At 38.9% G+C, this 25323-nt stretch overlaps 1 protein-coding gene across 3 annotated transcripts; it reads right to left on the bottom strand.

Annotated features, from left to right (window-relative positions):
* Nucleotides 1–839: 839 nt before the first annotated feature.
* On the bottom strand, nt 840–25160 carry ATG3 (autophagy related 3). Of its 3 annotated transcripts, none has more exons than XM_064466841.1 (12): nt 24998–25160; nt 22082–22123; nt 18820–18869; nt 17513–17583; nt 15638–15745; nt 13590–13639; nt 11512–11593; nt 10965–10999; nt 10049–10204; nt 9250–9377; nt 2787–2855; nt 840–1062 (listed from the first exon to the last, which is right to left on the bottom strand). In XM_064466841.1, the coding sequence occupies exons 1-12, from the start codon at nt 25067–25069 to the stop codon at nt 981–983; spliced, it is 945 nt and encodes a 314-aa protein (XP_064322911.1). In that variant the 5' UTR covers nt 25070–25160; the 3' UTR covers nt 840–980. The 3 variants fall into 3 exon arrangements, with proteins under 3 accessions (XP_064322911.1, XP_064322907.1, XP_064322916.1); XM_064466837.1 differs by lacking the exon at nt 24998–25160 and adding an exon at nt 24747–24875; XM_064466846.1 differs by lacking the exons at nt 22082–22123; nt 24998–25160 and adding an exon at nt 21320–21406.
* Nucleotides 25161–25323: the final 163 nt, after the last annotated feature.

The following is a 25323-nucleotide window of genomic DNA, read 5'->3' as shown; positions in this document are numbered from 1 at the left end:
GCTGTCCCGAAAGCTAAACAGAGTTTAAGTGAACCTAATACATATAAGTGTATATATATTAAAAAATATATTTTTATATGATTGTCCTTCCTTCCCATTTTCATTAATGAAAAACACTTTACAGGGCAGAAAGTGGCTGCTAAAGCCTGGATGCATCTGCAATATCTCAATTCATAAGCCACCCCACGTATATTTACCCCAAAAAGGAAATAATGCTGTTAGACTACCAGTTAGTGTAGTTGAGGCAGACAAGTAATCAAGATTGAACTTTCCTCTACCATAGCAATCTTCTCCCTTCACCCCCAAACTGTAATTTTGTTAACAAGACTCTTCTTGCCTTTATTACAAGATGAACAGGCTACATGCTAATATTCCTCCTTTGTCTCCCAAAAAATTCCATCTCAAAACACTAGTCTTGCTCATATGTAAATCAAAATCACCTTTCAAAGACTGGTTAGTCACGGCTATTTTAGTTTAAGACGTAGTCCAATTTTCCTAACAAGATAACAACTTATTTTCTTTCAGCTTTCAAAATCCTCCTCCAGCTAGAGGAAACATAACCATTCATAACTAGGAAAAATCCACATAGCTCTCAAATGAATTTAAATGGGAGGGAGGAAAAAAGAAATTTCACGTGTTCAGGAATCAGCAATGAAGACAAAAGCATTAGGCTTCTACTAGGAAAGTAGATTTTAGCTTCCAATATAGACAAAAATAGCCTTCTGTTGAAAGGAAATTGAGGGAATTATGGAGAAAAAGTCCCACCTCTTAATGCAGCGTCTGTATAGGAATGGAAGTGATTTATTTATATTACACACAAAGATATTTATTAAAAAGGCTGGTAATGGAACATTTTATTTTAATGCATCAACCTGATAAAAGATTAGTTACAGAAATTGTGTATAATGTTGTATAAGTCAGATGGATGGGTTATTTAAAAAAAAGATTTGATAATTAGAGAAGGACATCTCTTATTCTAGTTACATCGTAAAGTGCCTCGTGTAGTCATATTCTATCGTTGGAATGACTGCCTGTACAAATTTCAAGAAAATAAGAAGATACCTGAGTTTCTTGTTAAGGAAAATGTGCAATAGCTAAAAATCCTGTAAAACAAAGCAGAAGTCACATGTGTGATCTTGTCAACAGTATTTCTTGGTAATAGGAAAATAACACCTAGCAATTATACAGTGAAAGGCTGGGAAATTAATACAGGAGAACGCCAGTAATGACATCTGATGCTTGCCCAGACATACAGAGCTTCCTGTTTTAAGTTAATGCAGGGAACCAAGAGTTATTTTCAATAAATCTTTCAAACACCACACAGACATTTACAATCCCTTTTACATACTTAATATTTATTATTAACAAATGCCAAGGTGAATTGCACCTAGCAAGGCTAACCCCTAGCTACCTTCCTGTAGTTGCAGGGAAAGCAGGCTCCTCCCTCAGCGTTTCAGTGGTTCAGAAAGAGAAACAGGTTCCTGTTCTGAACCATCCTTTGAAAGAGCTCCTTCTGTTGATGAGGGAAAGTTGAGAGATTAGCTTTGCTAAGCTGAGAAGTCTGCATTTGCAGGGGAGACCTTCCTCATATCCCTTGCATATATAATCTCCAAACATGTGTTGGGCATGAATCTGCAGTCTGGAGCGTATTGAATAATTATAAACTGAAGTGTCTATCCACCTGAGACTGAGGCAGATAGTGGACTGAAAGAGTAAAAATAGATCACTACTCTCAACTGATAATGAAATTATATTGGTACTAGATACAAGTAAAACCTACTATTTTGGCATGTCAGTTTCACGGACTATTTCTTGACAAACATGAACTATATGATAATAAGGAAAGAAATTGCCTGTTAAAAACCCCTCAATTTGCTAGCAATAGAAAAGAGAGTAATCAAAATCTTGAAAATAAGCTATTTGTAACTATTGAGGTATAGAAGACTTGAACTACCTTGCCAGAAACGTTATTTTTGAGTTCAGTTTCAGTTGCTTGCTGCACAAATTAAGCAAGTCTCAACTCATACAGTGAGAGAGAATTTTACTGATTCAGGCCCATAGCTGCTCAGCAATCTCCCCTTACTTGCCTAATAGCAGCAAAAGAAGTTAGAACACTATCCTGGATGGACACACTTGCTTCTAACATGGAGGTTACTTCAGTAACACAGTATGAATTACTACTGTGAAAACACAGTATGAATCACTACAAAGCATAACTACAATCAGTCACCTCACTAAAAGAAAATCCTAATTGCGAGGCATTTGATACTGATGTTCAGAAATGTTTCAGTAATTTTCATTGCTTTTTTTCTCAGCTGAACAGTTTACCAAGATATTGCTTGTTAGAGAATTATTCTTGTAGAGAATAATGGGATCTCTACACCTTTCAGAAATGAGCCTCAGATTCAAATCCAATACAGAAGCTGCTGTACCAAGAGGAGTGATTACACTCTGGCCAAAGTCTATGAACCTCCAGCCTCATTATCCTACACTGGGATCTCCATTTCATAGTCACAGCTACCTCCTCCACACACCTACAAACCAGGGCTCAATCCTGTCCCTTCAATCCTACCTACTTTCCCCGTTGCTTCTGCCACTCTCCTCCCCCCCACCCCTGAAAAGTTTGTTTGCACAAAGGAGCTCAACCCAGAACTCTGGAAAGCGCTGCCACAAACAGTTGTTTACTGCTTTCATGCACAATTGCATTCCAGCTTAGGAACCTTGAGATAACAGCTCCTTATGCTGCAAGAAATCTAAGAATAGCATGTAGTAATGAAAAAGGATACATATGAACTCCAAGTTCTCCCCCACCTTCTGCAACAGTCTCGATTATTTTCTTCATCACTTCTGCATGCCTGAAAAACAGATCAGAAACAGTGAAATTATTTTAAGGAAAAAGTAACTCCCTCTTAATACCAGTAATATTAGGTTTTGTGCGAATTAAATAGTTTTGGACTGTTGGCTTCAGAAGCAGCAAGAGGAAGCTTTCAGTTTACCAAGGAAAAAAAACCTCAACAATAACAAAGTTTAAGTGATGAATGTAACATCATTTGCCAGCTGCTTACATTCACAAGGAAAGAGAAGGATGTTCTATGCTACTGTGTAGACTGAGTGCTATAATGAGAGTCAATACATATTGATTATTATTAGTGTAATTGTTAATTGCTAAATGCCACAGAAGCCAGTCCCCAGAAGGTAATCCTCACCAGCAGCAAGCCACCAGAAGTTCCCAGATGACCCCTGAAAAAGATGCCTAGAAACTGCTGCAACTTTTTTAGCTGCCTCTGCTGCACTCTTAGACTTGGAGAACTTACAAGGTATCAAACACTTACACAATGCATAGTTTCCTAGGAAAGGCAGGCTAAACCATCCCTGCAGAAATTAAGAACTGTGGCTCTCAGACTGACTTAGGGTATGGAAACTTTCTCTGCCTACAGCAGTACCTTGGGTTCTGTGGCAGATCAACAGTTTCTAAGCTAGCTGTTCTCTCTCATGACTCTGTTATTGTAAAGCACTACAGGGGAGGACAAACATTTCCTCAGGTCACTGTGTTTTGACATTAAATCATCAGTGACATACCAGACCTACTATGAACCACACAGCCATCTGCGTACAAAGCTGATCCTGGGAACACAATACAGGATCACAGAACGGCTATGGTTGGATGAGATTGGTCATCATCTAGTCCAATCCTCCTTGCTCAATGAGCAGTAAACCAGAGAAGATTGCTCAGGACCTTGTCTGGTCTGGTTTTGAATATCTCCAGTGACAAAGGCTTCAAATCTTCCCATGATCAGTTATGAATCAGAAGTAATGGTTTTGTGTTCAGGATAGTTCTTATACCCAATAAACCAGAGGATGAAGCACATATGAAATCAGAGGGGAGAACCACTGTATGGTTAATTCATGTTTTGTATATTTTTAACAAACTCCCAGGCTGTATAACTCATCTTACTTTTATCTATGTGAAGACTATATTTCAACTTTATTTTAAATTCACGATTCTGTAGGCAATCTATCAGTGAGTTCACACAGGGCTATGGGCATCCACCTATACAACACTGCAAGCTAGTTAACAGTAGTAGTTTAAAATACCCGTCCTGAAACAACCCATGTGCCTACTGAGAATAAGGAATAGCCGTAAGCAGAGTTTGCTTAACTTTCTGACCATGCTTTGATACCATTATGCAAATCTAAATAGCTAACCAGTAGCTGATGTTTAGTAGTTACCTCTAAGGTTAATCATGCTGCCAGCGACCACAAACACAAGGAAGGAAGCTGTTGCAGAGTTAACAGGAACACGCAAGTCTGGGGAAATACTAAAGGTCAGCATTTGTCATTTGCTGTGCTGTTGGTCTCTGCAAATGAGCTAACCCTCACAGCTGATTCCAATTCTGGATCCTCATGATACCTCTGCACAAAGCATGCTGTAACAGGTGCCAAGGCCAGTTGCTTCTATATAGGAACCTGGCCACTGTCAAAACTTAATGGTGGACTATTTTTTGTATTGGCACAGAACACACATCACCCTACATCTATTAGAAGTCCTTAAGAGGATACTGGCTCAACTTCATGCATCTGAATGACATTCGTTCTTTTCTGTTTCATAAGGACTAATTAGATATCTGGAATTCCATCATGGCCACAGTAGCAGTCATTCTTACTGTCATACAATTACTCATTAAAAGCTTTGCAGGCGCTTTATAAACTTTCAAAAGCTTGTTTCCTGTTTCCAGTTTCCTTTGATAAGAAAATTTTGAGGAACTAATATGAAGTATGTATACCTCCCAAAGGAGAGAATAAGATAACTTTGGGAGAATTGTCCTTTAAGATATCCTGCTAGCTAGAAATCTTTTTTTCTTTAAAACTTCTGAATAAAAGTCCCCCAGAAGTAACTCTCTAACTCAAGACTAAATACACAACATGCTTACCAGTGCCTGTTTTTTCCAGGACCTGTTTGTAGATCACCTGAGCTATCAAATAGATCAAAAACATCTACTAAGATAACCTAATTTACTTTGCAGTATATTAACCAACTCTTGAGGTGGTCCAAGTCATACAAATGAGTTACTATTCATATTCTGAGTCAGAAATACTGCTGTTCCTATTGAAATTAAATTGAGATATTCAGTTAAGACCATACATTAAGGAGTTAAAAATAAGTTGACAGAAACTGATTTCTTAGATTGATTAGATGACCCTTTATGCTCTCATCAGGAATGCTCACTTTCCAGATGAAGAACCCCTCTCCTGCTTTGTAACTGACCAAAGCTGTCAGTCAAAATATTTGGTATTAACTTCACACTGGAATTCAGCACAGCTGACACACTGACATTGTCGGAGTATCAGCTGGAAAGGAAATATATACCATCAGAAAGTAAAAGTAAAAAATAAACACCTTCCTGACATATGGGGGAAAAAAGCCCAACACCGGAAATGATTTCTTCCCCTTCCTGCCCCTTGCCGTTCATTGAGATAAAAGGCCTTCTCCAGGACTTTCAGTATAGCAGACAAAAAACTATAAGCTTCTGTAACAGATGTAAAATGCAAGACTTTTTAGGACAGTGTACTTTCAAGAAATAAATTATCTATGGATTTGTTTCAGTGTCCGTAACTGCTCTCATGCAACGAGACAGGTGTGTAAAAAACCACAAATGTCATAATTAGGAGAAACATTCAGACCCTGCGATAGTCAGTTAACCTTAGGATCTACAATTCACCAATCCTTGCAGCTGCCTCTAGTTGCTTCCCTGCAGATATTTAGAGTACAAAAAAAGAGTTCAGAAGCCTGTCACCATTTATTCTGAAACAGAGAAAAGCCCTTGGAATTAGTGCAAGTAATTCAGATCCAATTGTAAAGGTGTTTAATAGTTAACTAGTTCGATAGTCCCTTCGTAACACCCACATAAAAAAAAGTTGAAAATTGTGATTAAACCAGTTTGCAGTAATTAATAAGGAAGTTGACTATGTTCCTCCCAGTACCGTAAAAATGCTGACAAGAAATACAGCTTACAGCAGAGCTGCAAGTTGAACAGTTTCAGCTAACTACTCAAAATAGAAGCATTCTCAAGCAGCTAACAGCAGTACCCAACCACCACTTCTTTCCTTTCTCTGACGCATGGCATAGGGATACCCACGTCACGAGAAACTGCCAAGTAAGTTTAGGACCATGCAAATACCCTACATTACACAATTCTTGTAATGTGCAGGGAAGCAACAGCAAGTGTTTAACTAGCTCTTCTGTACTTCCTAGCTAAGTGAAGAAACAACACAACATTTTCAGCTATTACTTTTCACCTCAGAAGCCCAGACCTTGTTAGCCTTTCCAATTTAAGAAAACAGAATAGCTCACCTCAGAGAGTAAGAGAACACACTTAAAACCTCCATTTTAGATACGCTGTTAGCCTCTTTCTTCACAGCCTCAAGATGATCTTTTCAAACCTTTCCAAGGTTAAGCAGTTGCCAGTCAACTAGCTTGCTTTTTGAGAAGGACCAGACAATTTCCTCCACACTGAAGATGCCATCCTTCCAACTGTGATATCAATCACCTCTCATGCTTAAAAGACTAACTGGAACAAGGGCCATGATACAAACCATTTCTTCGAGCACAGATGTGGATGATGTAACAGAGGCACTGGCATTTCACTGGCTTGAGAGTGACAACATGCATACAGAGCTCTCATCCATGAAGACTCTCAATCTAAATTCACAGACTAACATTAAATTGGTTCTTACTCTGCAAAGGTGTTTGCAAAATTAAGCCGATAACACTGCAGCCACAGCCCAGCATAAAATCCACAGATCTACCTAGTCAGCGATGGCTGTCATGCTCAAATATCTGGTCGTCTTTGTGTCTTCTAAGAGTGCCCTCCCAAGCTGCATCTATCGAACAGGAGCTTCTTCCCAACCAATTTATTAGCTGGACATCCAATAATCACTAAATTACACCTTGGCTTCAGGCTTTTTTCCTCCTTTTCCTCTATTAATCATCCTCCTAGTCAGCCTGTTAAGCCTTCCTACATTCATCCCAGCTGACCCTCCCTCAAAAACATGAACTGCACAAAAAGCTGCATCCATTTTTCATCCAAAACCCTGCAGACAGCAAACAATAAGACAATCAAAGTCACTAACAGGTTGACATATTATGACGGATATGTTCATGTAAGGTACAAGAATGCCTTATTCTATCAAGCCAAAGGTCTACCTCACCCTGCTTACTACCTTATAGCACGTGGTCAAGAAAGAGGCCATAGCAAGCACCTAGGAACGCTTCCTAGGTACTACTAGTTTCCAGCAGTATGCAGCCCAGGGACTTTCTAATTCCAGAGCATTCTGATAACTTCACTTTCAACAACACTTGACAAATTTTTCTCTCATTAACATGACATTGCTTAAATATTTAGTTTAGTTAGGTGCTGTGTGCAGAGTTTAATCCTTTTTCTGGCTTTGAAGAAGCCTGCAGTAAGTAGCATTCAATGCCATCAGTTTTACTAATAGAAAAAAACTGAACACCTATTACTTCACCTTCTGTGCCATTCATGATCAACGTCACTGAAATCGTAACTCCGTCCTCAGCTGCCTTTTCCAAAGCTGAAGGGTCCTAGATTATTCAGTCATTTATTACGGGAAAGAGCTTCATAACCTCGCGTATTCCAGACAATACCTCTGTATCTTTTCCAGTTTTAGTCTTCCTTCATCTCACAGACTACAGAACAGATGACCAGAGCTGTACTGCAATATTCAACATGTGGATTGTCCCACAGATTAACAGAGGCCCTATGCTGTTTTCTGTTTATTCTTTTTTCTTTCCCTAACAGTTTTCCAAGGTCTTCTTCCTGTACTACTCTTGGGCACCAAGGCTGACATTTTCACAGGTCTATTGTGTTAGTGTAGACTTAAACCTGAGGATTTAAAGACCAATAATAAACTTTATCGCTTTAAAATTTCCTACAAGAGAGCTAAACTCAGGAAAAAGCTATTTCCCAATTGTACAATGGCTTCTCTGCTCAATATTGTCCAGATACAAGCCTGACTGCTTGCTGAAAGCAAAGACTGTTGAAAAGCAGTAGTTAAAGAACTGGAAGAAATATGAGATACAGACTTACAAAGCCCATGAATATACATTCTCATAAGATCAAAAGTAGCCATAAACTACTTCGTGCAAAGCTCCCTTTCTCTCTCTCTAAAGAATGGTAGACCCTTCCCAAGACTAATCTTATGATCAAATAATTCCTAAACCAGAGTCTGCAAAAACTACCACAAGCTTGTAGACAAGCTGATCGTTTGACACATCAGCTAGTGACATGGATCCCAGAGGTGTTTAAGTCAAAAGAAACTACAAGACTTAAAGGGAAAATCTGGACTTTCTTTTTTCTTTTAAAACCTATGCAAGACTACAAAGGGTGTGTCTTTTTTTAAAGTGAGGTAAAAGCCCAAACTAACATCGCTAAGAACTTCATACTATTGAGAAGCTAAGGAGTTACACTGCTTATGATATTGGCTCTGTATCATTAAGACACCTAAAAAGATGCTAAGGGCCTACATCTAAGATGAAAGGTACCTTTCAAAGACCTAGAAAAAACATCAGCGCAGCTAGTCAAAATACAGACTCCCTGTGTCTTGGGTGAGAAGTGAGGAAAATGCAACAGAAGAGACCCTAAAAACACACTTGTGTTTTGCACTTGTACTCAACAAATATTTAGAGTGGCCATTAAAGGACGTCTATTTATCAGGGACTTTGGGGAAGCAGAAGGTGGTTATTACAAAATAAGAACGAGTTATTTCATGTTCAAATAGCTGCTTCTGCTCCCAAGGTATACATTATACTTTTACCCTCCCCAAAAAGCAGCGAATGAAAGTACAGGAGAACTTTCTTTTATAGAGTATTTTATATTCTATAAATACTTTATATATATAGTTTATAGATATATAAATATATTTATAAAACCTTTATAGGAGTATATACTTTTATAGAGTAGTCTGCCATCTTCTGGAGTCCATAGGGAAGTGGAGGAAAAGGAAGTTGAGCACAGAGAAGACGGCTTTAACTGCAGAATATACTTGCAGCAGTGAACACTAGAATGGTTTCAGAGAATCACTGGTATCTTCCTTTGCAACTGCCTCAGAAGCTAATAGACCACTATGGCAGCCAACTATGGAAATATGTCCAGAAAACCTGAACCAAATCCTTAATAAGACAAGTGAAGCGCCTTGTGTCTACATGCCTAATCAGACCAGAAAAAGACTTACCTGCACGGATGAACTGAGCACATGGGAGGTGGAGGAAGATGAGGATGGTTTTCAATGGTCACTGTTTTCTTGACGTGATCTTGACTAATATCTTCATACATATGCTCTACTGTTAAAGGCTGCCTTTGCTATATGCGAAAAAGGAACATGAGAACAAAAGCATTACAAAGAGTCTTTTGCTCCTTCTCAGCAATTCTAGCATCATTAACAGATGAAGTACCATAAATTATAAGCATCTAATATACAACAGCTCTGTGGGTGCACTGAAAGAACAAAGTGTGTTAAAATCCATATGGTGTGGAAACAGAACTGCACAAATGCACAAATGCACCAGGTGAATGGTAAAGTCAATATACTGAGAACCACACCTAGGTTCCCATCTAGATATTTGAGCCGTAAGCCCATACCAACTTCAACTCAAGAAACTTAGTCATTAAAGGGAAGAGTGATTTATCTAATCCTCTCCCTCTGAAGATCATGAAAACATATACCTCCTTACTTCATTAAGTTTACTGGGGTTATTACTAGCTCTACGGAGCTAACAGAAACTCAAATGACAGAGCATGATTTCCTTCCTTCCAAATGTGCCTTCCAATGTTACCAAGTACAATTTTCAGTGAAATTATTGCTGCTTCCTGCAAGTACCATAAGTCCTGTCCACAACCCTGACCGTATAATGGGTTTTCTCACCATTTTTCCTTTAAATTTCTACTGTGAATAATAAGCAACAAAACAGCCACGCTATTGGACACAGCAAGTCTAATTTCACAGAAGGGGGAAAAAACCAACATAGCTATACCTCATCATATCCAAATAACCAGAGCCTTGGAGTTTGGTAGTATTTGTCATAAGTGATGTAGAGATCATAAGTTCTAGTCTGTAGAATAGCATCTTCCCCTCCAACATCAACTTTAGCTTTGTTAGCTTCTACAATCTGTCTTGTGTCAAGCGTTGCCTGGTTCAAGGTAAAATGACAACATTAGTATAATCTTGTTTGCATTCCCTCCTTTCCCATCCTAAGTAGTTACATAAAGCTGTAAAACTGAAATTAGTGTTCTTATGTGAACATTAAAAACCACAGGCTTTTGGGTTTTGTTTTTATCTTTAAATTAGAAGTATCAGTTTCCCACCAAGACAGCTTGGGTTTTTTTTTTGGTGGGGTTTTTTGTTTTTTAAGAAAGGTCAGATTTCTTACAGAAGCATGCAACTACATTGTCGCATCCCCCTCCCTTCTTTCACCAATAACTTCTGAACCCAGCAGGCAATTCCAATGAGATTCAGAAGACAGAGGTCTCAGTTTATGCAGGTTCATGAAGACCTTAGCAGAGTACCACGAATAATGTTGCCCTCTGGTTTTTCTCATGACAGTCTGGTGCATCAGTGTAATCTATTGAACTTATAAGCCACTCATCCTCCACATGCAAGTCTCAAGAACAACCCCTGCATTTTTTACCTCTTATGAATAGAGCACTGTGTGTAAGCAGAGCAAAAAGGATCAGCAAAAGAAGCAAAATTACTGAGATCAAAATCTCTGAGGACCTAAGAGTTAAGGTTATTGCAGTAGGTGGGCAAGAGACGAATCCATAGGAAACCAGGCTCGGTAATCCCACTGCTCATAGCAAATGGCTGACATTTGTTATTATTATTTTTACTTTGCTTGTGCTCATACTGGTGATAAGCATTGTAACAGACAAGATAGAGAACTGTTCACTCACATCATCTGTCTCCAATAGCCCACTTTCTTCATACTCTGAAAAGAAGACCCATAAAATTCTGTGCTCAGATTGTAGCTAGTCATCATGTTTCTCATTCATAAACAACTCCTTTAAAACAATCTACATATATCTAAATATGTTTTTTTCAGGTAGACTTCCCAATCCCCAAACCAGACTATTCTTTCTTTCTTGACCAAGACTACAGTAAGTACACAATGAGCAATCCTTAAGTGGCTTTAAGTAGGCACACTGAGTTTAAAGTGTAGCTACAAAACAGCAAGGAAGCTGTGCTAAATTCCTAATTTATACTTGCTTGGATCCGTTCTGCTACTCAAATTAATTTCCCAGTTACTAACATTCATACAGGTTTTGGTACACAAGTTAGAGTAAACATGCATCAATAAGACCATACAAATGATGGTAAAGAGCATATGTCCGCTGAAGTCTTCAGCATGCATTTTATGAGAAGAATAGTGTTTTCTTAAGAATGTACTGCTTTAGTTAAAGGCCTGAAATAAAGCACACCCCACCCAATTTAAGGAAATACCTTCCATGTCTGCAGCTTCTCCTTCATCTTCCTCATCGTCATCTTCACAAGATGCAGAACATTGTGGTATTTTTATATTATCCTTCAGGAGTTAAATTGAAAACACTGCTTTAAAGACTGCTGCATCTACACAGCCTAACAGCCCCAGGAAATTTAAGGCATAAGTCCAGTCAATACATACAGCAAAACAGAAAAATAATTTCTGCAATATTTAGAAGGACTATACTGAACTCAAGTATTTGCTTATTAACCAAACTTAGTTTGAAAGTCCTAGTGTGATATTAAAAATCCACTACAAAGTTCTCCTTTGACTTGGTAATCTGGAATGATTTAATTCTTCAGCAAAGAATAAATATGGTGTTAAACAGCCCATAATTTCTTCTCAGAAAACTCACTTATCTCAAATGAATGGTAATGACTAAACAGCTATGACCAAACAATGTAGGTTAAGATTTTGTGTGCCCTAACCCACAGGCAACTGTCCAGCAGTTACCATAGAATATCTCAAGTTGGAAGGGACCCATAATGATGATCAAGTCCAACTCCCTGATCCTCACAGGACTACCTAAGACTAAATCGTATGACTAAGAGCATTGTCTAGTTCCGTAATTGTTTTTAGAAGACAAGAGCGTCCCAACAGATATCACATTTTGATTATATTGCCTGAGGAAGCATGGTCCAACAGAAACTAATACAGCACAAGCCCTCACCCAACTTTTTCTTTTGGGCATTGTGGACCTATGCATAACATTTGAACCCAGCAGACAACTCCAGTGAAATTCAGAAGGGGGAGGTCTCGATTTATGTGGGTTTCATGAAGACTTTAGAAGAATACCCCAAATAATAATTACAATTAAAAGCTGCTCTAATTGTAAGCATCAGGTGGCTGGATTCCTCATCAGAAAAACCAAAACACCAAAACCAGTAAGAAACTAAGTTGAGAAGTGATTTGGCAAACAGAACATTAGCAAAAAAAAAAAAGAGTTGTCCTTCTGGATTGGGCCTGTGGTTCAAGAAATGAAGTACTGTACAAGAAGTTTTTCTACATACAATATGGTAGAAGTAAAATCCAATTCATAACATGCAACAGCAGTTATGAGTCACAATAACATTCTGCAAGCATTGTGTTTCTCAGAAATAATGATCACCTTCATGTATTCCTTAGAGTGTTTCTTCCACCTTTATTTTACTGACTTGTGAAAAAGCAGTATTTTTACTACATTCAGCACAGTCTCACTTGAAATACACATATTTCACAGTTCATCATATCAGCAGCATTCTGAGCTGTTAACAATTGTGTGGTAGCAAGCAGCAGCCCATACTCTTTCCCCCTAATTTTCAGAAGCCGAAGCTTTGTGCTTGGATAGTTTCACAAACTCTCATAGCACACAGACAGAGCCCCGCTTCAGCAACCAACTCATCTTCAAAAGCATTTTGTTCCTCTGTGACTTTTCCCACATTTTTTAAACATGTTAGCTAGCACATTTCCATTTCAAGTACTTCCAACTGTTCTCAGTTTTCATGAGGACTTAAGTTTCAGATTTGGCTCCTGCTGCAGAGTGACTTTTTGGAAACGTGCAGAAACTGATGTCTTTGTAAGACATATACATTTAAACAGTTTTAGTACTTCTAAACTTGAGGGCACAAGCCTGTCAAACAAGATCAAATGTTTTAAAACTCTGCTTGCAGTATTTAAAGATTACCAAGAAATACTTTACATTCCTACATTATTTTTCCATATGAAAATTTCTTTACACTGGCTCTCCAACCATTAATTTCTTGAGACACAAAGGTGCAGTATCACTGTAAACAGAATTTCATTTTTTAGCTCGTAGAAGCCTGGCACAAGAACTAAACACATTCCCAAAAGAACACTGCCTCAGTAAACACATAGTAATAAGGAGATGCACGTGCTTTGATTAATATCATGGGGTCTGAGGGTCAATGTATTTCTGCAACACACCTAGTGGCAAAGTATGTTTTTTATCTTTCATAGGCAGCATTACATTGCTGCGGGTAAGACTTCTGTTACCTTTACATCCTGTAATCAAGCATGAGAAAAATTTAGAAACAAGTACCTTACTGTCTAGTGTAATCTCCTTAACTGCTTCTGTGGCACCCACTATACCTGTTAATCAAACAAGAAGTCTGTGTTAAAAAAACCTTGTTTGTTTGTTACAGAATAGTATAGAAAGAGGTTGCAAAGATTTCAGAAAGCAGCATATGATCCTTCCATCTCATAACAACTTTGATATTTGAAGGATTGTTTACTTGGTATTGGTAGCATGCTTGGTACTGGACATCCATAAAAAACCATACCAGTAACATGGAGCACAACAGCACAGCTCTTGTATGTCATACACATTTTCTTGATGGAATGTTGCAAAGTAATTTGGGATTTTATTTTAAGGAATTTTTGCATAAAAGTGAGTTCAGGATAGGCATTCATGTCACAATAATGGAACTCAACTTCATGAGCAAGGCATGCATTTCTGAATATTTCGAGCATCTTGTAATTACGGTGTTCATGACAAAGCAGTCATGAACACACAATGCTTTCAGCTGAGCTTAAGTAGGGGTAAAAACCAACCTAAGTCACAGTAACATCAGCTCTTGAGTTCATCCCCATTAGCCTTCTAGTTTTTCTGCAGCTCTCACCCAGTACTCTTTGGGACAAGATTCTGCTTTGACACAGTAAATTTATCTAATTAACTCTTCAGCTGAAAATAAGTTACATCGTTATGTAGAATGAACCTGGAATCAAGTAACTACTCAGCAGAAATAATTCTAAAGAAAAGGAATGTCAGTTGAATACTGCTTGGAAACAATGCACTTCTAGTGGCTGTGTGATTGTTTACATATTTTTTTTTCTCCAGAAAAAGTGGTGTTAGAAAGGACATCTATACAGATGGGCAGAAACAGATTTTATTTTTTGGCTCCTTTGACAGTGTTTGGAGACCTGGCCAGGACTAGTAGGAGTCTTACAGTTGTGCTACCACAGCATGCTACCCAAACCAGTCAACCCTAAAAAGAAATACTTGGCAGAGGAGTCTATCCACAACAGGGATGGAGAATGCATTCTTAATTCAAGTATATGACAAAGCTATGTCAAACTATTTCTTAAGTGTGACATGTTCAGTTACAAACGGCAATACATTTAAAAATTGCCAGTGATTAAAAACATACATCTACAGAAACAAAAGGCATCTTCTCCCACCCTTTTTCTCCCCAGCCTGGGCAAACTGTTTAGAGAACTTCTTTCAGATTACACCAAAAAATTTACATCAAAGAAAGTGAGTGGAGTACCTCCCTGGTTTGGAAATAGTAGAGAAGACATCATTGAAAGACAGAATTTTATTACCTTATGATAGAACATGAAGAAATAGACTAAATAAAACTGCCAATTCTTAGAAAAGAACAGAAGGATTTATAAGAGGCTGTGCTAGAAGAGCCAATGAGATAAATTCATGTAAGCGGTAATTTTTAGAATTTATGAGCACAAGATCATCTAAGGACTTAGTGTAAAAAAAGGATCATCTCCCACACTCACTGTATTTACAATATTTTCTTCTTCTTTAGTGCCCTCCCGCCTTGCCCCAGTGACCTTCAGGTACTAAGATAATAGCTATTTTCTAATGGTTTCCCCTTTTAGCTCAATTCAACACAATAGGAAATGCTGAAATAATTTAGTTGAGGTCATCATTAAGATAAAGATCTCAACGTGCTTCCCATGCAATCTTACTAAAAAAAACCAGAAATCTGTGTGTTCTTCAAAGAAAAAATTTAAACCAGCATTCTCTTCACAGGATCTCCTTACTAAGGAATGAGTCAGTAGACAGCTCATTTTTTAAAAATAACTTCCTAGAACTTTAATAAGAGAATACTGAAATAATTTATTGCCAATATATCTAAAAAGCAGCCTGTTTCAGGCATACACAGACATACAGTTAAACACCTGAGCAGTCATATACCAATCAACTGGGTAGCTGGCAACGTAACTTATTTCTTCTGGATTAGATACTAGTACACAGCCATCTATATATAAGAAACATTTTACTTTCTAAGACTGGAAACTGATAATCTTTTGGATTACCAAACGCAAAGTCTGAAGCAAGACTTTGAATACCTGCATTGTGAAAGGTGTCTACCCATCCCCCATCACCATCATCTTCTTCTATAATTGCTTCCTGCTCATCTGAGTACTCCATCTGCTTACATCTTTTGTAGCACGGCACTGCAAAAAAATTGCAAAACAAAATGAATGCACCCATTCCTATACAAAACCAGACTGGAGCAAGAAGCTATCCTACAAGGCCTTCTGAAATGTGGTACTGTCTCATATATCTTTATTTAAAGAATCCTAGAGCTATATTTCAATACAAAAGCTTGACCTTCAACATTTTTTAATGTGCTGTACCCGATATTTTATTTCATGTTCAGTACAACACTTGTAGTGGCCTTAAAAGCTCATTCTTCTGTTACCCATTAGAGTATTTTCACACAAACTCATAAGGATTAGAATAGAATTAACTTTTCATGTCTCAGACTGCCTATCCAGTTGCTAACAACTGGAGACAACCTGCTAGTTTTCTTCACAATGCTAAGCAACTTTTAGTCTAAGTACAACTTTGCTTGGATTAGCATTGGTTTACTGAACTAAATCTTTAGAGTTCTGCTAAAAGTTTGCATCAGCTGTTTATGTGATGTATTAGGTATGTTTAAGTATAACTTAACATCTAGAAGTTTAGAAGAGGTTAGAATTAATGGGTTATTTAGAATAACTTCAGTTATAAGCATTACAGCGCCATTCACATACAGATTCAAAGTTTTCTGAAAACAGCCAAAGAAAAAATGTGAATCCAATTAAGGCAAAATAGACATTTTCCAATATCATAAACAAGGACTATGTAAAAAATGCTCCTTTTCTACTAATGTGGGGAAAGCAATTGCTGCACGAAGCACAGAATTTGTAAATTGTTCTTAGATCTTTCAGAAAGGGAGAAGAGATGCATGAAAGTCACAGTGAAGTCGTCCAAAGACTTTGAAAATGACATCTGTAGAACAGTTCCTGGCCTCCCCCATAGCCACAACTGTTACACAAGCAGTAGGCCAATGTGTCCCTATCAGCAGGGAACAAATTTTGAAATGTGATCTAGAAGGGTCAGAGTAATGTGGGACCCTGGAAACAGGGGAGAAAAGAGAAATAAAGTAGATCACTTGGCCATCCAGCCATCGAGACCATCTTAGGAAAGTCTGTCCAGCACTACTACAAGCATTTTGCCATGACAGCTCACTGCTAGACTCCAAAAGCCAGCAAGTGAAATCAAAGCATAAAATACAATCCAGTGCAGGTAAAAATCTCCTCAGGCTGTTCTTAGTACTGAAGGTTTATCTAATGACATTATACTTAACACATTTTCCTACAAGATCTCTTGAGAAAATTATTTCCCTGTGGTTGTTCCAAGATGTTAGCTTTCTTATCCATTAAAAAGGTAGCCTGCACAAGTATTATACATACACAACTGTGAACTTGATGAAATTTTAAATTAAAATTGTCTTGTATATTATAGTTATGGAAAGGAATAGTGACATTAGTCACATATCTGAACTAGAAGCATCAGTCTCACCATAAAAGACATTTCAGGAACATTTCAATAGCCCAAGTTTTCCAAAAGAAAGAGGAAAACAAACATATTTTCCTCTTCAAAACTGAATATGAACTGAAGGACAGGAGAAATGAAAGGCAGAAATGAGGTTTATAATGTTTATGCTTCATTTCTACTTCAGCAAGGCAAGCTGCATTATTAGTAAAGCCCTACTAGTAACTGGTCTAAGGAAAAGATTTTAGACGTGCAGGAGAAAGTTTTTTAAAATATTGCAAATCCAGTGCATCCAAACTGCAAGATATTTGCTTCCCCTGTCACTACAATCAGTAGAGTTGATAGCACACTCAACCATGCTATCAATCCTAAGAACACTTATATGTAAATTTCAGCCTTACCATTTTTAGTTACCAAAAACTGTTTGTCTGTTGGCAGATAAGCCTTGACTTTTAGTTCTTCTCCTGAAGCCCTGCAAAATGAAGTGCACCATAAAAGATCAAGAATTTGATGATCTGCAAACAAAAGAACCTTTCCATTTTCAATTTATATCAGGAACATTTTACATACTCCTCTTGACCTATTCTCAGAATCTGTTCCCTGTGACTTTACTTTTGCCTATAAAAAGACTTTGATGTAGGTACGGGGTCAAAAAGTTTGGCCATCCCTAAACTATGGAGTCTTGGATAAAATCTATTTTCTGCTTCAAAAACTACTTTCACTTTGAGATAGCCAAGCAAAGACGGGTTGACAGAACAATCCGGTCTACACAAAATTTTCTAGGATTGGCAACGACACAGTCCCAAGTGTTTCTAGAAAGCAACTTCAGAAAAAGCAAGAAATAGACCTCTAGAAATATAAAAACTGCCCAGAGTCACCAGAGCTCAAGTAACCTTTGCCAAGCTCACATTACTCAAGCATTTGCTTTCACCTTCAGTGGTTTTCAGTTTGGAGTAAGAGCCTAACATTCTAAATATCCTGTTCCAAACTGCTGGCATGCAGGCCAGACTCAACTTCTTGCTTCCTCTGAAGGAGACAGTAAAAAGGCAAGAAACGATTCAAGGATAATAATTCCTCTTTCAGCTCTTCCTGACCCAGTATCGAGCCAAGAATCCTGATGATACCAACTGCACAGAAACTGCCCGTGTAGGCACCAACTGATCTGTTTTATAATGCTGGATGCCAGCAAACCATGAGGGAGCATGTTATTTGCAGCCTTATTGTACATGAAAGAGAAGGGATTTCTGAGGGCAAGCACTGCACAAAGTGATCTGATGTGGACAACTTGAACAAATGTAATTAGCAAATGCTTGTTTAAAATACCCTGATTACAACTAGTTCTTAGCAATTCCAGTTGGACACGGCCTTTGCTTTTTCCACCACCAACACTATGACAAGCTCAGGGAGGCAAACTGCTACTGCAGCTAAGCACCAAAAGCACTCACAGTATGCACCAGCTTATTTCCCCATGGCCTTATGAAAACAAAACTAAATAGTCCCAAAATAAATCCTCATCTCAACTACTGCTACACAGAGCAATAAATAAGTCCCACCTGACTTAAAGATAGCTTCATCATAAAACCAGAAGTTCTACTGCAGGAGTCCATGTACTATACTGAAAGGAGACAACTGTGTAGTTACATCCAATGGAAACACATCAAAGCAGATAGGGATGTTAGCTTTCTACAGTTCTTTTGATTTTACTTACCATTGCCAAGTAGGGCAGTGGTGAACTAAGTGATCTCCAGCTGCAACAAACTGTTAAGGCAGGAAAAAAAAATTAAAAGTCCTGTTAAATATAGTGTAAAAAAACAATCTCAAATTTTTCTCACCATTAATATTTCAGTTGTATATTCCTTTGATAGATTAATTATTTAACTAATAACCGTTTAGATCAGTTTGATGCTTTCTTTTGACTCCATTTCTCAGCTAACCATGAAAACTCAAAGACTAAATCGACTTCACCTGAAGGAAATGCATCCTAAGCACAGTAGCAAGTTCAGATAAAGTTTCAAAAGTCTTGTAACAAGCAAAAAAGTTTCCTAGACCCAGGAACATTGTTTACTTTTTGATGAAGAAGCTTTTATTATTTGCCACTCTTCAAAGTTTTACAGACAATGAAGAGCTTAATGTAAAAAGAAAAATTAATTCTCTTTTGGTGTCCAAAACAATTTTGCAGCAAGAAGGGAGACTGACATCAATTAATTGAACCAGTGAGAGAACTTCGACAGAGGAATAAACAGGATACATTTTAAATAATGACCATCTCTATGATAGTTCACCACCGATGTTAACTACATATGGACAACAAAGTACTTAGTACATTAAAAAACTTACGTATAACTTTGTTCTGAAGAAAGAGCTTTTAAAAATCTTCACTTTACTTGTTCTTAGTATCAAAAGCTTTTATAAAATCATATCACTATTTCAAAGCGATATTGGACAACTCATGATAGACTTGCGTACGAGCTCAAAATTCACCCAAAGTCTAACCCAGTGGGCTTATTTTTTGTACACATAAACAGAGGAAGGCATGCCTGCATTTAAGAACAGTAATTTCTGTGGTCTTTGCACCAGTTACTTTTGAAAATAAGGTGCATACCTATTGATAGAGTTGCTTTCTTGTCTTAAAACACCAGTTTTTAACAACATACTTCCCAGCTGACCAGAAGCTGTTGTAGAGTGACACAACAGGCTTGCAGTGTGGCAGCCATTTTCTCACCATGTCCTCCAAAGCACAGCATATCAGCGTAGTGGAAAATGCCACAACATGCTCTGCATATGGATTAACATATTTAATCTCTGCAAAAGTGCTTTATTTCACCATTTTCCAATAAAAGCCTCTAGCAAAAGTGAAATCTTCACTTCAAAGAAAACAGTAATCCCTCACAGCACACATGAAAGTTTTAAAACAACTCATTACCCTTTACATAATTATAAATAACACATGAAACTCCAGAACCATTTAAAGTCCTCTGTTCCAGGAACTGGAATACTGTGGCACCATTTAAAAAAATCTATTATTAAAGATGAAAAAAATTTAAAGTGTTCTTTGTGGGTCTGACAGATGCAAAAACCTAAAACAATGCTTGAAATTTCACTTGCGTTTTCTTCAGCTGAGGCAGCAAAATGATCTAGCTGGTTTCACTTTCTATTTCTCAAGCACTAATGCTATCTCATACCTGAATCAATGTTGCAAAAGTGGCAAGAGATCAATTTTACGACAAAATCTTATTTCTACTCCTGGGAAGAATTATTTTTAAGATTTGCCTGTACTTACATATAGAACTAAAACAGGTGTTATCTTTCTGAGGTATTAACTAGTAAGAACTCACGACAGGCAAGAATTTGTTGAAATTAAATCAAGTACACAGATACATGAAGAGAGGGAGTAGGTATTGTGTTTGATTAATGAGTCATCTTTAGCCTCATAGCTAATTGATTCATGTTCAGAGGCAAGCCACAGGAACCCCACGAAGTCTATAAAATAGTCAACACCTCAGACTGAGATGCAGTTAAATTGAGATTCATTACCCAAAAATCCAAACTCATGTGAAGATAACATCCTAGCATCATTATAGATTACTTCAATTCTTCTTCAGCAATCGTTAACTATATAAAGACCAAAATCATCAGGGAAAATGAAAGACTGTTAAAGGGACAATCAGCATAGACATGCTCCAGTCCCATATAAATTTAACAAAAAAAAAATCTTGCAGTATAACTGCTTCCCTGGCTACTGCTTTGAAGATTCCAATTTATACATCCTATCAGCATCCTAACTTTGTACAGAGAATACATACTGTTCACTGGTTTTTAAATTCTGCAGACTGTTTAACGTAACATAGTGTGGCTCTTGCTATGTTCTGTAGAAAGTACCTTTTCTTTCAGAACTATTGCAAAGTTTTCTCCTATAGATCAAGAAGGGTTTAAGCATTAGTAGAACATTTGTCTAGACTTTCTCTGTAAAGAGTTATATTTGTTTTATTTACAAGATAGATCATAAATATATTATGTAATATATAAACATTTATATACATACATTATGTATGGTTATCAGAACAGCAGAACACAGTGTTGCTAAGCCTGTTTTTCTGAGCAGTAATCTTCTGGATCATAGAAAGCATAAGCGCTTGCTTGTCATGCAACGTAGCAGAAAAATGCTAGGTATCATTGTCAGGAAAAATACTTCTGTCCACATTATCTACCTGTATCAGTGATAATTCCATCTCTTCTTCACATTTGTGCATTCTGCGTCATTTTTCTTTCTTTCTACCTAACAGTCTTAACATTGTTTTCTTAAACCTCTGTAAAGACAATGTATTTTCAGAACAGTAGCACTTCAACATGAGAAAAAGCAAAACAGGGAAGTCAAAGTAGCACTGTACAAACAATGTTTTTACTATTGTAGAAAAAAATCCTGTTTGTTTCTCTTTGCAGCAGATTCTCTAAAAAACTACAACTGCTTGGCAGCAATCCAAAAGAAAACCAGCCTGGAGCAGCTTATGGAGAAGTGGGAGGGGCAGGGGGGAATCACTGGATACTTGGTGTGGACAAGCATGTGTAATGATTTAGCCAGAGCCTTGGAAACAAGGGAGGAAAGCAAGGACTGTTAACAAGATACAAGTTCCCCTTTGAGTTGCTTACATGAAAGACTACTGAAATCAATATATTCCTGTTTTAGTCCTTAACTCCTATGACAAACAGAGCTGTTGACCCAGCAAGAGCTTCCTTACAAGCTTTTCATTATGTGATACAGGAAAAAAGCATCCCACATTTGGATGTCAAGTGTCAACAGGAATTCTGCTGTCAATCTACTTCATCTGTAGAGTAGAAAGCTTTTAGAACTTCCACTTTGTAAAAATTGTTTCAAGAATCAGTTTGCAAAAACATGAATTGCTTAACATAGTCATTTTGAGTAAAATTAATCATTGCTTTGAAAATACATTTTGATGTTTCTAAATACTTACTTCTTCTGGTGTAATTACTCCAGTTTCTTTAAACTTGGACTCCTGCAATACAGAAAGTTTAGAAGTTTTGAACTCTGCTGACAAACCAAAGTACCCCACTTGACTGGTAAAGAAAAGCATCCGCTCTACTTTTGTCTTGTAACTAGCTCTGTCCACACAGATCTGTGAATCAGCTTGAAGGCAACCTCTGCCAGGGTTGACATGCAGCTTACTCCCATATCCTACAACGTAAGGACCAACAAAATTACTTGTGGCAGAATGCGGAGTATTATGAAGATGATGACATATACAAAGTAATTTTTTTTTGCCACAGCCAATTATATCAATAATGAAGAAAAGATCCCCAGCAGTTAGGATTACAATTGCCAGTAAGAGACAGAAAACCAGTTGGAATCCATGATTGCCACAGTCAGGGCTTTGGGACTGTTCTAGGCACTCAACAACAGTGCAATGTTTTGCAGTTAAGAAACTTCATTAAATGAATGACCAAACTTCTCTCTGTGGTAGGAAACATTATGTAGAAAGACTTAGTAATTATCTTTTTTTGGTACCCATTTCTGTGCCTTCATTATGCACCCCAATTGAAATGGTTTTGATCTTCTCACCTTGTCTTTTTTTTTTTTTTTTATGGAGGAGAGAATAGATGGCAAGCAGCAACACTATTTAATTCTGCATGAAGAAATGAAGTACTTTTGCATTAAAGATGACTTCTATGAAGTTTAAGGATCAGCGTTTTTAGCCTATTCAAGCCTAGAGTAAATGTATTTTGTTTCAGACTTCTGTTTCTGTTTTTTTTCTTCAGAAAAGCCTCAAGCACCAAGGACATCTACTTAACTTGGACATTCTTGATGCTTCATCCTGGTGCATGCTATCACCTGTGCTATGTAAAAAGAAGTGAGCACACCTGTTTCATACAATACCAATTACATCATTCCTCCCTCATTTCTAAAGAGGTGACATTTAAGAACAAGATTAACATAAGCAAAACAGCAGTTGTACAAACACCTTAACATCACTATATTTTAGCAAACAGAAATCAAAGAAACTCAAAAAAACCCTAACTTAGCAATTTGGATTACTGTAAAACTGAGAATGGTCAATAACACATTATGCAACACCACAGTGCAGGCAACTTACTGTTTGACCTCAAAATGAACTGTAAGTAGTAGGCAACATGCATAAATGTGTGTTTCTGGAATTACATAAGGAAAATATGTAAAATATCATTCCTCTGTTCCCTGAGGGTAAATAGTTTGCTTTAACTCTACGTTCTGTGGTAAGTAAGCAAGTGAGAGACACAGGTCTAGTTTCTTTCTAGAGTTACCAAGTTGAAGCACTTATTTCAACCCCTTGTAAAGGGAACACATACACCTAACATTGTCACCTCCCATTTGCGGGAGGTTCTACTTTTGCCGCCTCCCAATACTACAGCTGGACACAAGAATTCCTCCACTATTACCCCAGCTGTGCAACAGCAACTGTACTATGGTAAAAACACACCACTTCACCTTTTCACACCACCACTTCACTGCAGCCCACATATGTCACACTGGTGAGCAACTCCAGAAAGGCCCACTATCCAGGCAAGAGCATACTACATACCACAGAGGGAAAAGTTCAATTGAATATCACTGTTTTCTGCCCAAATATCTAAGCTGCAGAGTACAAGCCATACAGAAGGTCACACCATAAAACCACAGGCAGAGAGGTTGCTTTCATAAACAATTACAGTAGAAGTAACTTTCCAAAAACAGGAAAGAACGTGAAAATTGATAGTGAAAGAACTGCTGACAAGCACTGACACACAAAGTTGGGTTTTACATTAAAAAAAAAAGGTATTTGTAAATAGGAGACAGGAAATAGGATGTCATTTAACAACTGCAGAAAACCACAATTTGTTTCTACCTAAATAAGCAATAGCAGGAATTATAACAAATGTGCTGCCCACCTTCACAAGCGAATTGTTACAACCCACTCTCAAGAAGCAAAGAGTGCTTTTCTACTACTTGCAGTTACTTTAGGGCACAGAGGCTTGTATTAATATAGGAATGCTGATACAGAGAGAAGCTACACTACCTAACTTTATACCTGCTCACATAATGAAGGCATGACTATGCGTTTGTGGTTTTTTTTTTTTTTATTTCAGCTGAATAAGTTTCACTCTTATCCAAAATAACCGTTGCAATGCATTCCTGAAAGCAGGCTTAAGCCTATCAGTACATAAGCCCCTTTGGATTCTCATTCCGGGTCACACAATCAGTTAAAGTTTAGACACTTTAACAGAAAACAGCAACAAATAAGTTATTCCTCGAGCTGTACGACCAGCAACGCCTGGTCTTGGAAGGCCTACACCTCCCCAGGTGAACGCTCCCACCCCTAATGGGATGCTAGCTCAGCCTCCCTCCCTCCCTCCCGTAGGCCCCGCCACAGGACGGGGATCGATAACTTTGCTGCCGCAAGGCCTCCCCGGCACAACCTCCCCCTCAGCCGCGCGGGAGCACCGTGCCCTCGGAAACCCTCCGCCGGTTGCGTAAAGCCACCGCAACGACAGACTTCCTCGGGCCCGGACGAACGACCGGAGCCGCCGGGCGGCTTCCGGCAAGGCGGAGCGACTCCCGAGGCGGCCGGGCGCCCCTCACACCCCACCGCGGCAGCGGGGAAATACCCGCGCAGGCGGGAGAGGCCGTAAGGAGCTGCCGGTGGCCGCGCTGCGGGCGACACCTCCGGGGTGCGTGGGGGGGACAGGGGGACGGGGCCGCTCCATCACCACCTGCGACCCCGGCGGCACCTCGCCCCGCCACGAGAGGGCGGGCGCGTCCCGCCGCCCCGTTAACGGCTCCACCACCTAAGGCAGAGCGCACCTCCCCTCGCTTCACCCCGCCCCACCCCCCAGCAGGCTCCCGCGCCGACCGGCACCTTCAGCACGGGGGTGAGGTATTCGGCCACCTCCAGGGCCTTCCCCTTCACCGTGTTGATGACGTTCTGCATGCTGCCGACGGGCCCCGCGAGGAGGACGACTGCCTCCCCCGCCCCTCGGCCAACGATCTCCGCGTCGGCGGCCGGCCCGGCAGCACCGCCCCCCGCCCTCCCACCCCCTCTCCGCCGCCACTAGTCACGTGACCGCCCGACCGCCCTTCCCTGGGCTCATCCCGCCCACCCCACGTCGCACATACGTGACGACAGACACCGTCGCATCGCTACGCCGGCCCCGCGCCGCAGGTTGCCCCGCCCCTCAGCTGGTG

Source organism: Phalacrocorax carbo, chromosome 1, assembly GCF_963921805.1.
Source record: "Phalacrocorax carbo chromosome 1, bPhaCar2.1, whole genome shotgun sequence".
Classification (NCBI taxonomy): domain Eukaryota; kingdom Metazoa; phylum Chordata; class Aves; order Suliformes; family Phalacrocoracidae; genus Phalacrocorax; species Phalacrocorax carbo.
The sequence above is the reverse complement of the archived record's forward strand: the minus strand, read 5'-3'. Positions and strand labels throughout refer to the sequence as shown.

Bases quoted from the DNA above. Each gene is read 5' to 3' on its own strand.
- ATG3 (XM_064466837.1), bottom strand. From the start codon at position 24,845: ATGGAGCGGCCCCGTCCCCCTGTCCCCCCCACGCACCCCGGAGGTGTC. The intron at 11,594-13,589 runs GTACTTGTTTCT...TAACTCCTGAAG, and splicing joins AGATTACACTAGACAGTAAG to GATAATATAAAAATACCACA. The intron at 2,856-9,249 runs GTAAGTCTTTTT...TCTGTTTTTCAG, and splicing joins TGCTCAGTTCATCCGTGCAG to GCATGCAGAAGTGATGAAGA.